At 35.9% G+C, this 15,735-nt stretch overlaps 1 protein-coding gene across 8 annotated transcripts in view; it reads right to left on the reverse strand.

Annotated features, from left to right (window-relative positions):
• CCSER2 (coiled-coil serine rich protein 2) overlaps positions 1-15,735 on the reverse strand; it is a 172,768-nt gene that overhangs the window by 68,810 nt on the left and 88,223 nt on the right. For all 8 annotated transcript variants that reach the window (XM_003929945.4, XM_003929946.4, XM_074382194.1 and 5 more), the window contains one exon: positions 5,022-5,217. In XM_003929945.4, coding sequence (XP_003929994.2) covers positions 5,022-5,217 — 196 coding nt within the window. The remainder of the gene's footprint in view (positions 1-5,021; positions 5,218-15,735) is intronic.

The following is a 15,735-nucleotide window of genomic DNA, read 5'->3' on the forward strand; positions in this document are numbered from 1 at the left end:
TCATTTTTAAGGCTGCAGAGTATTCCATGGTATATATGTGCTACATTTTCTTATCCAGTCTAGCACTGATGGGCATTTGGGTTGGTTCCAAGTCTTTGCTATTGTGAACAGTGCCTCCATAAACATACGTGTGCATGTGTCTTTATAGCAGAATGATTTATAATACTTTGGGTATATACCCAGTAATGGGATTACTGGGTCAAATGGTATTTCTGGTTCTAGATTTTTGAGGAAGCGCCACACTGTGTTCCACAATGGTTGAACTAATTTACAGTCCCACCAATAGTGTAAACACATTCCTATTTCTCCACATCCTCTCCAGCATCTGTTGTTTCCTGACCTTTTAATAATCACCATTCTAACTGGTATGAGATAGTATCTCATTGTGGTTATGACTTGCATTTCTCTAATGACCAGTGGTGATAAGCTTTTTTCATGTTTGTTGGCTGCATAAATATCTTCTTTTGAAAAGTATCTGTTCATATCCTTTGCCCACTTTTGGTGGGGTTGTTTTCTTCTTGTAAATTTGTTTAAATTCCTTGTAGAGTCTGGATATTAGCCTTTTGTCAGATGTATAGATTGCAAAAATCATCTCCCATTCTGTAGGTTGCCTGTTCACTCTGATGATAGGTTATTCTGCTGTGCAGAAGCGCTTTAGTTTAATTAGATCCCATTTGTCAGTTTTGGCTTTTGTTGTGATTGTTTTCGGTGTTTCAACGTCATGAAGTCTTTGACCATGCCTATTGTCCTGAATGGTACTGCCTAGGTTTTCTTCTAGAGTTTTCATCGTTTTAGGCTTTTAAGTATTCAAACCACCTTGAGTTAATTTTTATATAAGGTGTAAGGAAGGGGTCCAGTTTCAGTCTTCTGCATACGGTTAGCCAGTTTTCCCAGCACCATTTATTAAATAAGGAATCCTTTCCCCACTGCTTGTTTTTTGTTAGGTTTGCTGAAGATCAGGTGGTTACAGATATATGGTGTTATTTTTGAGGACCCTGTTCTGTTCCATTACTCTATATATCTGTTTTGGTACCAGTGCCATGCTGTTTTGGTCACTGGAACCTTGGAACATAGCTTGAAATCAGGTAGTGTGAGCATCCTACATTACAAAGTATCCAGTTGCTTAACTAATCACTGGATAAGACACATATCTTTTAAGAAACCTTTTTTTTTCTTCCCAAAAATAATAAGGTGTAGAGAATTAGAAATGAGAAAGGCCAGGTGTGGTGCTTCATGCCTATAATCCCAGCACTTTGGGAGGCCGAGGCAGGAGAATTATGAAGTCAAGAGATCAAGACCATCCTGCCCAACATGGTGAAAGCCAGTCTCTACTAAAATACAAAAAATTAGCCAGGCATGGTGGTATGCGCCTGTTGTCCCAGTTACTTGAGAGGCTGAGGCAGCTTGAAACTGGTAGGCAGAGGTTGCAGTGAGCCAAGATTGTGACACTGCATTCCAGCCTAATGACAGAGCAAGACTCCATATCAAAAAACAAACAAACAAAAAAAGAAATAAGAAAGCACAATTTTTTAAAAAAACACACAAAAAAGAAATTACATTCTCACCATCCAGGTAATATCATTACTAATACCTTAGTGCATATCCCATTGGAAAAATACACAGATGTAAATATAGACAGCTAAATGATCATAATGTACATACTGCCTTATAACCTGCTTTATTCAGTCAACAATCTCTCCTTTCCATTTTAGTAAATTTCCATCTCCTCTAATATACAAGCCATATTCAAATTTCCCCAACTAATCCAAAATGTCCTTTATAGCTGATCTGTCCAAATCAATATATAATTTAGTTTCACATCGTTATCTATTTGTCCTCTACATTTCTTTTAACGTAGCACCGTCACCTTCGCCCACCATCTTTTTAGGACACTAAGAAGCTAAAGAGATCTCACTAATTTTCCTACTGAATATCCAACTTCTGAATTTGTCTTCCTCTCATTCTTTTATCACCACATAATGTATGACCCCTTAAGGTTAAAACTCTGGGAATGAATTGAAAGTCTGTGGAGGAAATGAACATTTTCCCAGTCTTACACCTTATTCCAACATAAAATTTTCTTCTTAAGATAAATAACAACCAGCTCAAAAGGAAAAGCCTTTCACTCAGTAGATGCTGAGGGTTCATTTATACCCATACAACACCATAACATAAAGCCAGCCAATTCAGAAGCCTGGCTTATGTACAGAGTCCTGAGTAAACAACTAAGAGTCATTATAAACCTGAAGAAATACTCCAAAAGAAAAAGAAATCAAAATAAGCATAAAGAAAAAAATGATCATTTAAAAAGAGAAAGAATGCAGGGAATCAAAGAATTCTCAACAAGAATAAACAGAAATTCTCTACTTAACATAGTTCTTCAAAAAAAGTTGAATAATATGAATAAGGAATAGTTCTTAGAAATTGAAAATATGATTGCCAAGATAAAGAGTTAAATAAAAATAGAGAACTGGAATATCAAGTTGAGAAAATATACCAGGAAACATAACCAAACCCAAATAAAAAGAAAAACATATAAGAAAAAATAAAAAGATGAAGAGATTCAATTCAGAAGTTCTAGTTTCTGATTACTAAAGATTTCAGAAAGATAACAGAGAAAACAGGGGAGAGAGAATAATCATAGCAACAACAACAAAATTTCACACTACATTAATCTCCAAAGAGCCTACTAACTGCCAAAACATCAGGTGGAAAACAACCAACCAACTAAAACAAAACTCAAATCCAAGGACATCACTGTGAAACTTCAGAATGCTAGAAATAAGAGATTTAAAATATCCCAGAGATAAGAACAGCCAAAACACAATGTACAATGGACCAGAATGCAGTCGACCTTCCAATGGCTAAATGAGATCCTAGAAAAGCAATATCCTCAAATTTCTAAGGGAAAACTCTCTTCTGTGACAACCAAACTATTTCATACCAACCAAACTTATTAATATCAATCAAATGTGAGACCAGAATAAAGAGATTTTCAGTAATGAAGTAACTTAAAAAGTGTGCCATTCATTAATCCTCTCTTAGAAGTAAATATATGTTCCAGCAAAGTGAGAGAATAAACTAGGAAGAAAGAAGACATGCTATCCAGGAAAGAATGTATCCAATCCCAGATTATGGGGGGAAAAAAAAAAAAATTCCAGACTATGTCCCTCCATGACGGCTCTGGAGAAGCTTTGGACAGTAACCTGTTCAGATGAGAATGGGTGGACTGAGGTGGAGAGGGGGCCAGAAATACTGTTTTTTTAATTAAGCCTTTAAATAGTGTATAAATTTTTTTTGAAGACTATGTATATGTATCACATTGATTTTTTAAATTCAGTAAAATCAGAAACAAATTTAAAGAGGCAAGACATAAAATTTTGAACTCAGTCACCTTTAAAGCATTTGGGAAACTTTAAAGATGACCTAAAAAGATGTTGCAATTTTCTTCTCATAATTTTGTTGTCATTACATAAACAAAAAATAAAATCAATTTTATGAGTGTGTAGTACCTAAGATTTCAGAGGCCACAATAACAGAAAAAAGTCATTAAGAGATTTACTACTTTATATAAAGAACCTCAAAAAAACACTTTTTAACTCCTATGGTACCAATCATTGGTTACCAATTCACCTATTACCGCCTGAATTATGCTACTTCTTTCATTATTAGAGGTGGGTTGGTCTTATTAGCTAATCATGCTTCATGATTCAGGACAGTACACTCAAACACAAAAGCTGGTACATGGTATAGCTAGTACAATGATTGGTTCACAGTGGATATCTGACATATTTTACCTATTTCCAACTATTCCCTACCACCTCTTCCCTTTGACACTACAACTCCTAATCAAAAAATCATCTCCCCAGACCAGCCAGCAGAAAAACACTATATACCAATGCCTATTTTCTAGTTACAGTTAAACTAGTCTGTAAGCTCAATGTCTGGATAATTCAATCATATAATCTATTTCTACCTCAAGAGAAGTCAAACATTCCCAGATGCAAAAAGATTCTCCACACTTTTGTTCTTTAGCACAGAAAAGTTTCTTTTTAAAAAAGTAGTCATATATACACAAGATTGGAGAATAGTACAGAAAATCCATAACTGAGTAAAAGAAAACAATTTACCTGACTTTAACAGAATATTTACATTCACCATCATTTCTAACAAAGGAGCCAAATTTCAGTTCAACTAGCCTTTCGTGTGCATATATCATGTGTTTGGTTTTGATGGCCACCAGGAATTATAAGACAGAAAGCAAACTGAGCAGCAAAGTCAGGCTGTTCTTTCTCAACTGTAGTTTTAAGCTAATGTTGGCTATTGTACGAAGTATAAATATAGATTTAAAACCAAACAAAAGGTATCTATAACTTAAAATTAGTGTTTTATTCCTTGATTTTCTGCTATACATCTGACCTTGTCTCTAAGTGCTAAATGCTTAAACAAAGTAAGTGCTACTGAATCAGATGCCAGGTTCCAATATCAGCTTATCCTGTGACTTTGGACAAGTGACATCACTGCTATGAGTCTAGACTTTCTCAAAACAAAACAAAACAAAAGGCTGGAGAATATTAAACTTGAAGGTTCCAAACAAAAACTAAATTATATGATTATATAGGCAAAAATCGTTTCTTATTTGCCACTTAGCTCAAATCAGAGTAGCAGCCACTGAATACTGAATGCCTACTATGTTTCAGGAATTGGATTGGCCAATTTACAACTACTATTTCTAATTCTATCAACAACCTTACAATGTAGGTATTATGGAAATGAAGAAACAGAAGCAGAGATTGGCTTACCAAATATTATACAACTCATAAATGCCAGGGGCTGTGTAATGAGACTATGATGCAATATTCCACAGGTTTTTTCCACAAAACTTTCTGTTATGTACTATATACAAGCACTACTGTACAGAAATCTAAAAAGACATTAGTAACCCAAGTAACTATTTTTAAAAAGTAAATCCATTTTATAATTCAAAATATCAGAGCTAGAAATGCTCATTATGTACTCACCTGATGCAGGAGACGTTTGAGTTTGAGTAACTGAGTTTTTACAGCAGTGCAATCCTGAACCATGTGTCGAAGGGTCATCTCATCCAGTATCACTGTATTTTCCGGTACATCAACAAACATCTTCTGAGCCTGGAAAAAGGGCATCCCTCCATAGCTTTCAAAATGACCCAAAGGAGATTCTCTATAGGGAGAGCCTCTGGAAGGGCAGGGAAGAAGGTGGAGGGAAAACATATGCAATATAATTTCAGAAATAAATAAATAATGAAATTATTGCAGTGATTATTACAAATCATTTACCATTATCATCAAGCCTCTAACTTGTACTCATCTCAGTCACTAAATGTGAGTACACAGTTTCCACAAAAGGCGTAATCTGCTCTAGTTCATTAAAACAATTATCTTCTATATCCCCCATCCTTTTTGTATTTTACACATTAGATGAATAAACCTTCTTTAGGAACCCGGATAGAAACAAAATACTCTGAAAAGACCTCATCTGAAAAAATTTTATTCTTCCTTTTCTGCACTGACTGTTGTTCATTAGTTTTTGACTTTGACCTCTTAAATTGTACACTTTTTTTTAGCCCCATAACGATGCTATCAACATTAACTCTCAGTTTGTACACATCCTTGTATTCCCATTTCTTCAGAGTCCCAACAGGCAGTTAAGACAGTTTTTTTATTTTTTATTTTATATTATTGATAAAGCGTGTTTTCCAACAAAGTTTAAATAAGCTTTGATAAAGGTTTTCTATACACAACATATTTCCTAATCTTACAGTGCATTAAAAAAATCTACTCTCAGTGAAAGCCCGCCTCTATTAAAAATACAAAAATTAGCCGGGCCTGGTGTCACACGCCTGTAATTCCAACTACTCCAGAGGCTGAGGCAGGAGAATCCCTTGAACCCATGAGGCAGAGGTTGCAGTAAGCTGAGATCACACGGCTACACTCCAGCCTTGGTGACAGTGTGAGACTCTGTATCAACGACAAAAAAAAAAACTACTCCAAAAATTGTTACATTTCCCTTCGGATTCATACAATAACATACATGCTGAATAAGAAAAAAATTAAAAGTAATGTGTTTCATAGGAGTAAAAACTAAATATTTTAACCAGAAGTCATAGTTATAGCAATTTAAAAATTGCTACCTTAATTCCAGTTGGTTCTTAAATTGTAATGAGAACTTTTTTTTTTCTTTCTAAGATGGAGTCTTACTTTGTCGCCCAGGCTGGAGTACAATGGCACAATCTGGCTCACTGCAACCTCTGCCTCCTGGGTTCAAGCAATTCTCCTGCCTCAGCCTCCTGAATAGCTGGGCTTATAGGCACCAGCTAATTTTTGTATTTTTTTAGAGACAGGGTTTCACCCTGTTGGCCAAGCTGGTCTTGAACTGCTGACCTCAGGTGATCCATCCCCCTCAGCCTCCCAAAGTGCTGGGATTACAATGTGAGCCACTGCACCCGGCCAAGAATTTCTAATATATGTGAAATTGTTCTCATTCTCTCTCTCTCCCTCTCCCTCTTCCTCTCCCTCTCTCTCTCTCTCTCTCTCTGTGTGTGTGTGTGTGTCTGCGTGTGCGTGTGTGTGTGTAGTCCGCTAGTTAGCTAGTAAGTAGAGACAGGGGTTGCCCAGGTTGGTCTTGAACTTCTAGCAAAATGTCAATAAATAAGACAGTGAAAAAATATTATCTCCAATATAATGGCTATTTTAACATCAAGATTAAAGTTAAATTCATCACGTATTAAATATGCAAAAATCCCAATGCATTAAATTTCAACCATATTGAAAACAGAAATATGGTTTCTACCAAATTTTCTAGCTTTTGACAAATATTTCCGAATCTCTGAATTCTCGAATATTCAAAATGAGGTCAATTTTCACAAGATTATTTTTCTCTGAAACTAATTCTCATAAATTCTCATAAGTACTTCAGGCCTGACTTTCTTTTAACCCAAGAAAAAGATTTTTAGAAATGTTTAAACTGTTGCTCTTGAATCCTATTTATTTTTCAACTTTTTCCCTCACCACACGTGCCTCCCTCAGAGTGGCTTCTTAATTCACAGCTAATTAACTGAGATCCCAAAAGTATGCTAAACTCTCATCTCCAAACCACAACCTCTGGGGAGTCTTTGCCAGTCTCTCCATTCTGCCCTCCACTGCACACTCGGTCTAGATAATTCCTCTTCATCTTAAATTAGTTGACACTACTTCAGAGAACACTTCTCTAAATCCCTAAAGGCAGTATTTGGCACTTCCAAAGCTGTTTTTATAGAGACCTGTATACTGTGACCCATTATAGTATTTATTACAATATATATATTTTTGCAATTCAGGCCAAATTATAAACTCCATGAAGGAATTAACTGTGTACTGCATCTGAGTTTTGGTTTTTTAGTTTACTTTATTCAGGGTTTTTTTCGTTTGTTTTTTTTTTGTTTTGTTTTTGTTTTTTGGTTTTTGGTTTTTTGATTTTGTACTGAATGGGTAAGGAACATGTATTTTAACCACTAGAATTTTTTTTAAAGCTTATATCTCCAAGATTCTAAAATTTTGTAGCTGTCGCATGACAAAAGCACTGCTTTAGAATTATAATCTGAATAGTTAATACTCAAGTTAAAATGTACTTCTTATTTTGCCAAGTGAGAGACAGGTATGAATCAGATACGGAATATGGACACATATTAAGCTGACATAAAGGTGATCCAAATGCATGGAACTAATACATTTAAAATGTTTTAGGAAGAGTCAACAAGTCTTTGTTCACCAACTTAAAGAACTGACATCTAGAAAAACCACAACAGCCAGCTCTCACCTCAGATTTAGGTTTAAATCCTATCTGACAGTAACTAGCTATTGAAAATATTTATTCCATAGTTTCTTTAACTCTCAATGTTCTCTACTGCCCACTGGACAAATTTATATCCTTTGGGTTGCATTTCAAATACCTTCATCATGAGATTCAAAATTAAACCTGTATTTATTCCTAGTACTGAAATGCTGCTTTCTTCAGAAACCCCTTCCTGATCCCTTCAACTAGATAAAACTATCATTTTATGATCTTTAATTTCTTTCACAGCATAAACTAAAGAAACCTATATACTTATCAACTCTAATTGGATTGTAAGCCCTTCGGAAAAAAAAGAGTCACATCTTATTCATTTTAATGTTACCTGCATAGATCATTTGAGTTCAAATTCAGTTGCCACTTACTAGCTACACAACACACAGGGCAAGTTACTGAATCCCTCTATGCTTCATTTTCTAGTCTATAAAATGGGCATAATAACAATACTTATCTGCTTAGATTAGTATAAGATTTAAATGAGATAATACACCTTAAAGTACTTGGAGTAGTACATAATATACAGTAAATATTAAATAACTTACTATCATATTATCAATAGTTTCCAACCTCTTTATCTTGAAATATTTCTTCAAATAGAAGTATCAAAAGAATACTATAATGAACAACAATATACTCTTCACCTATATTTACCAACTGTTAAAATATTAACACATTTGCTTTGCCTCCATGTATATGTTACTAAACCATCTGACAGTAAGTTAAAAGGGACATAAAATCCCACTGGGAGGAAAAGTTTTCTGGGGGGAAAAATGAATATAACTGAGAAATCTAAGAGACAGAAAGAAGCAAAGATGAAACAGAAAGGAAAAACATAACAGGCATTACTTTCAGAAAATTAAAAGGAGATTGTGAAGATAGGAGGGAGAAGGAACACAGGACAGAAAGATAATGAAGATATTAATATCAGAATTGAGATTTCAGATTCTGAGGTGATGATGCTGTTCCCACATAAGAAAATAAATTTTAGAATAGGAGGTAAAATCACTTTTAAAGACTAAAGACACAAATCTAGCAGCAAATGTGTAAGAAGGGCAATAAAAAATAAGAGATGAAGGGAGAATTACTGACCGTAATATCCCACATTAAGTTGACAGGGATAAATTTGTACTTCTATATAAATTTTAACATTCATGAATTTCTAACAGAAAACTCTGGCAGTGAAAGCAACAAGAAGACTGCAAAGTTGTTGTGGCATGAACACACTAGAATGCTAGCCAGGTGTCAGTGAAGTGAGGTCTTATGTGGACAATCATAGCCCAGACAAGCAAGTAAATATGAAGAAATGAACCCTTAGAGATATGGGCAAAGGCAAAAATAAGTTCAGTAGTTACAGAAGCATGAGAAATGAAAGCCCACTGTCTCCAATATTATTTAATATTTTTAAGTGCTGCCAATAAAATCAAAAAGAATAGGATGCAGACAAAACTGCAGAAAAGATTCTTGAAGAGATAACCTTTACCCACTTAAACTCAATTCACATATAGTAGAAGAACCTGATATTAAACCCACAAGCATAAAAAAATCATTGTTGCATAATTATTTATTGCACTTTTAAAGGAATTTCTCCAAATTCTATGGCTACACATATACTTAGAAACAACTTTATTCTCCCTACTTCCAACAGAACTTCTTGATTACTAAGATGTGAGATTTCATGTTATTCTAAAAGTCTGTGATTCATAGGTTAGACTGGCAAGTGCAGGGGTGTGTGTGTGTGTGTGTGTGTGTGTGTGTGTGTGTGTCTGTGTGTGTATGTGTCTGCATGTACACATGTGTGAGGTGAAGAGAGATTTTTTTCTTCTTCATTTCTTATGTAACCTGAGTCACAGTCTTGATTTCACAAAATCATTAATGTTTCTTCTCTCACCATTAACAAAAACTTTATACTAAAAGTTAAATGTATGTATTTTTATGTTTGTGGTAATATTTTAACACAATCCCAATCAAAATTTCAGCAAGTTATGTTGAGGATGCTTGGCAAGGTGATTCTAAACTTTTTATTAGAACAGGCAAAAGACCCAGAACATTTGAAACAATATTGAAGAAGAAAATTGAATGACTAACACTACTCAACTTAGAGACTTACTACACAAAGCTACAGTAATCAAAATGACATGTGTGGTATTGGCAAAAGAACCGACATATCAACTGAACACAATAAAGAGCTCAGAAATAGACCCACATATATATAGTCAACTGATCTTTAACCGCGGAGCAAAGGCAATTCAACAGAGCATAAAAGATAGTCTTTTCAACAAATGAGACTAGAACAACTAGACAACCACAAACAAAATAATGACTTTAAATCTTTCACAAAAATTAAGTCAAAATGGATCATAGGCATAAATACAAAATCCAAAACTAACATCCTTACAAGATGAAAGGGGAGAAAATCTAGGTGAACTTTGATTTGGCAATGAGTTTTTTGGATATAATATGAAAAGTGCAACCCACAAAAGAAAAAAATGGATGTTCAAAATGATAAAAAATTTTTAAAATATGTTCCGCAAAAAGTACTATCAAGAGAATAAGACAAGTCACAGACTGGAAGAAATTATTTGCAAAACATACATGATACAAGAATTGGTATCTAAAATACACAAAGAATTCTTAAAACTCAATAATAGAATAAATAACCCAATTTTAAAATGGGCAAATAGCTAGAGGCCATTATTCTAAGCGAATTAAAGCTGGCACAGAAAAATACCACATGTTCTCACTCATAAGTGGGAGCTCAACATTGTACTCATGACAAAATGATGGTACCGTAGACACTGGGGACTACTAGATGGGACTGAAAGAGGAGCAACAGCTGAAAAACTGTTGGGTACTATGCTCACTACCTGCGTGATGGGATCATCTGTATCCCAAACCTCAGTATCACACAGTATGTCCATGTATATGTGATACAAACTTGCATATGTACCCACTGAATCTAAAGTATAAGTTGAAATTGTAATAAACAAAATAGGGCTGGGTGCGGTGGCTCATGCCTGTAATCCCAGCACTTTGGGAGGCCAAGGTGGGCGGATCACCTTAGGTTGGGAGATCAAGATCAGCCTGACCAACATGGAGAAATCCTGTCTCTACTAAAAATGCAAAATTAGCCGGGCATGGTGGTGCATGCCTGTAATCCTAGCTACTTGGGAGGCTGAGGCACAAAGATTGCTTGAACCTGGGAGGTAGAGGTTGCAGTGAGCTGAGATCATGCCTTTGTACTCCAGCCTAGGCAACAAGAATGAAACTCCATCTCAAAAAATAAATTAGTTACATTAAATTAAAATGAACAAAGATCTGAACAGACACATCACTAAAGAAGATATACAGATGGCCGGGCGCGGTGGCTCAAGCCTGTAATCCCAGCACTTTGGGAGGCCGAGGTGGGTGGATCACAAGGTCAAGAGATCGAGACCATCCTGGTCAACATGGTGAAACCCCGTCTCTACTAAAAATACAAAAAATTAGCTGGGCATGGTGGCACATGCCTGTAATCCGAGCTACTCAGGAGGCTGAGGCAGGAGAATTGCCTGAACCCAGGAGGCGGAGGTTGCGGTGAGCCGAGATCGCGCCATTGCACTCCAGCCTGGGTAACAAGAGCGAAACTCTGTCTCAAAAAAAAAAAATAAAAATAAAAAAAAAATAAAAAAAAAGAAGATATACAGATGGCAAATAAGCATGTGAGAAAATGGTCAACATCACTTATCATTAGGAAACTGCAATTTAAAACAACAAAGAAATACCACTATATACTTAATGGTTAATGATGTCCAAAGCATAGAACCAAAGGCTGATAAGGATGGAGCAGCAAAAGAAGCTCTCCTTCATTGCTGGTGGAAACACAAGATGGTAAAGCAACTTTGGAAGACAGTTTGGCAGTTTCTTACCAAATTAAACATGTGCTTCCTATATGATCCAGCAATATTGCTCCTTGATATTTACCAAAATGAGGTGAAAATGTACACCCATGCAAAAATCTGTATATAAATGTTTATAGCAGTTTTATTAATAATTGTTAAAACTTGGAAGAAACCAAGATATTTTTCAGTAAGTAAATGAATAAACAAACTGTAGTACATCCATACAATGGAATATTATTCAGTTGGTTTTTTTTTTTTGAGACAGGGTCTCTCTCTGTTAAACAGGCTGGATGGAGAGTGGTGTGATCTCGGCTCACCTCAGCCTCAACCTCCTGGGCTCAAGTGATCCCCCCACCTCAGCCTCCTGAGTAGCTGGGACTATAGACACGTGCCACGACACCCAGCTAATTTTTTTTTTTTTTTTTTTTTTTTTGTCAAGATAGGGACTCAATATATGTCCAGCTGCTCTTGAACTCCTAAGCTCAAGCTATCCTCCTGCATTGGACACTCAGAGTGCCAAGATTCTGGGCCTGAGTGACTGCACCCCGCCATTTTGTTTTTGTTTTTGTTTTTAATGAAATACCAAGCCACAAAAGGATGTAGAGGAACCTTACACATATTTTGCTAAGTGAAAGAAGCCAATCTGAAAAGGTTACCTACTATCCGATTACAGCTATCTGGCATTCTGGAAAAGGCCATATTGTGGAATCAGCAAAAAGATCAGTATTTACCAGGAGTTCGAAAAAAGAAGGGAGGGATAAATAAGTGGAGCACACAGAATTTGAAGGGTAGTGAAACTATTCTGTATGATACTATAATGGTAGAGATACGGCATTATGCATTTGTCAAGGCCTATAGGATATACAAAACAGAGTGAACCCTAATACAAACCATAAATTTTAGTAAATAATATCAATAGTGACTAATCAATTACAATACCAAAATCATGCAAGATGTTAATCACAGGAGAAACTGTAACAGAAGGTGAGAAAGCATAAGAGAACTCTATTTTTGCTCAATTTTTCTGTAAACCCAAAGCTGCTCTAAAAAAAAAAACCTATTAGTTAAAAAAAGAAAAATAAAGCATGACAAATGAAGAGAAACATTTCCAGAATGACAGAGATTTCTAAAACTCCATTCTTCCATTAAAGCACTGAGAACACTGGCAAATCTGTCAAACTCAACTTTTTCAAAACTCTAAAAATCAGTCAAATGCTTCCAACAATTAAGGAGCATTTAATCAATAAACACTGCTCAATCTCAGAGAGAACAGCAAGCTCAAGGCATTTTAATTTATCCAGTAGTCATGCCCATCTCCTTAGCTTTGCAGTAACTTGAGAACCAAAAGCCTTACAACAAGTATGGCAGCTGTGAAATCCAGCAGTTACCAGGGATTGGGGGACAAAACGGGTTTAGAACTCTCCAAAAAGCACCACTCACAAAGAACTGCTATGATTTGATCTGTCTGGGAGCCTCCCTAGAAATAGCCCATTCTCAGAAGTTGATTTGAGCTGATTCAAAGCTTGTTCAGTAATTTCCTTATCCCTAATGCACTGCTTAAAATCTCAGCAGCCTGAAATGGCAATATCAATTGGGACAAACAAGGAGCTGAACAGAAATCATAAAATGAAAACCTGAGGAAAGCAATGTCCATAAGAGGCTTTGAAAGCTCCAATACAGTCTTGGGAATAGAAAAGAACATCTGCATGTGTAGGCTGTGTACATGCCAAGGAAATACCAGAGAATTCCCTAACCTTCCACCTTTGGTTAACTTTGAAATTTGGAACAAGCAGGAAGTGAAGGCTAAGGTAGAGCTGCAAACTACTTACAGGGACTGCAGGTGTGCCTAGGCTGCAAACTACTAGGCAAACACACAGAGCCCCCTGGTGAAGGCTGAGAGACTTACTAGTTCAAGAAATTCAATGAAATCTCCATCCAACCATGAGCTGACCACTTAACCAAACCAAGCAAAGACTTCAATTTTTTTTTAAATACAGACTTTTTATAGAATCTGTCTAGAAAAGTCAGTAAACCACCACAAAAAAAAAAAAAAAAACAAATCCTGGCCAGGGAGAAATCTGATTTAAGTAGTTTTCACATTATTTGTATTTATCTTTTTCAATTTTTTTAAGACAAGCAAGGAATGATGCTCATATATTCCCTTAGTTAAGTGGCTAGAGCAAAGTGCGGAGAGGTAGAAAGAACTTAATGACCAAACGTGTCCCAAATTTGATGAAAAACATTGGTCTGCATATCTAGGAGGCTCAACAAACTACGTATATGATAAACTAAAAGAGAGGTGCATTATAATTTAACTGTTGAAAGCCAAACAAAAAGTGAAAATCTTTAATGCCGAAAAAATGGGAGGGATTCATGTGGAAGACATGCTCAATAACATTAACAGCTGATTTCTCATCAGAAAGCATGGGGGTTAAAAGATTATAAGGAACACTGTCAGTCAAGAAGTCTACATCTGGCAAAACTATCCTTCAAAATAAAAGAGAAATTAAGACATTCCCAGATAAACAAAAACAGAGAGTTTATTGCTATTACACCTTCCCTACAAGATATAGTGAATTAGGAGACTTGAACACCTCACTTTCAATACGGACAAAACAACTGGACAAAGATATATGAGAAAGAACAAGATTTAAACAACATTATAAATCAACAAGTTAAAAAAGACATCTATAGAATCTCTAAAAAAAATTAAATTAGCAATCAAAAAAACTGCCACAAAGAAAAGCCCAGGCCCAAATAACTTCAATGGTGAATTCTAGAAAACATTCAAAGAATTCACAAAAATCCTTCACAAACTCTTCCCAAAAGTAGAAGTGAAAGGAATACTTCCTAATTCAATCTGTGTGGTCCTGATATCAAAATAAGACAAGGATACTTCAAGAAAGAAAGAAAAAAAAAAAAAACTGACTACAGACCAATATTTCTTGAGAATGGATATACACAAAATCTACACACACACACACACACACACACACACACACACACACACACACATCTTCAATAAATATATATGCACAAAAATCTTCAACAAAATACTAGCAAACTGAATCACGCAGCATACTAAAGAATTGTATAGCATGACCAACTGGAATTTAGCCAAGAAATGCAAGGTTGGGTCAACATCTGAAAGGCAGCCAATGTATTACTCCACATTAGTAGAATGAAGGGGGAAGAAAAGATTACGTCCATAGACACAGAAAAAGTAACTGACAAAATCCAACATCCTATCATGATAAAAACACTCAACTATTCATGAATGAAAGGGAACTTAAAACTGATAAAAAGTCTCTTTAAAAATCCACAGCTAATATCACACTTAACAGTAAAATATTTGAAATATTTATTTTCCCCTATTATCAGAAACAAGACACAGTTATTGGCTTTCACAAGGTTGTAGCCATGGCAATTACACAAAAGATAAAAAGAAATTAATCCAAAATGGAAAGGAAAAAGTTAAACTATTCGCAGATAACATATCTTGTATATAGAAAAATCCCATAGCAGGGGTCCCCAACCCCCTAGACAGGGACCAGTACCAGTCCATGGTCTGTTAGAAACCAGGCCACACAGCAGGAGGTGAGCAGTGGTCCTGCGTGCAAGCATTACCACCTGAGCTCCACCTCCTGTCACATCAGCTGTAGCCTTAAGATTCTCACAGGAGCACAAACCATATTACAAGCTGTGCATGCAAGGGACCTAGGTTGCACACCCCTTATGAGAATCTAACTAATGCCTGATGATTTGAGGTTTCATTCCAGTCCCAAAACCAGCCCCCCGGACTCCTGTGGACAATTTGTCTTCCAGGAGACTGATTCTTGGTGCCAAAAAGGTTGGAGACTACTGTCCTACAGGACTAAGCAAACAGAGGATTAAATGATTCAGGTACATGAACGCTGCAGCCACTGCCACTATGCAGCAAAGCTTTTAATAAAGAGGGAAAGTGGGCCAAGGACCAAGCCTTTTGTAA

This window comes from Saimiri boliviensis, chromosome 12 (genome assembly GCF_048565385.1).
Source record: "Saimiri boliviensis isolate mSaiBol1 chromosome 12, mSaiBol1.pri, whole genome shotgun sequence".
Taxonomy (NCBI): domain Eukaryota; kingdom Metazoa; phylum Chordata; class Mammalia; order Primates; family Cebidae; genus Saimiri; species Saimiri boliviensis.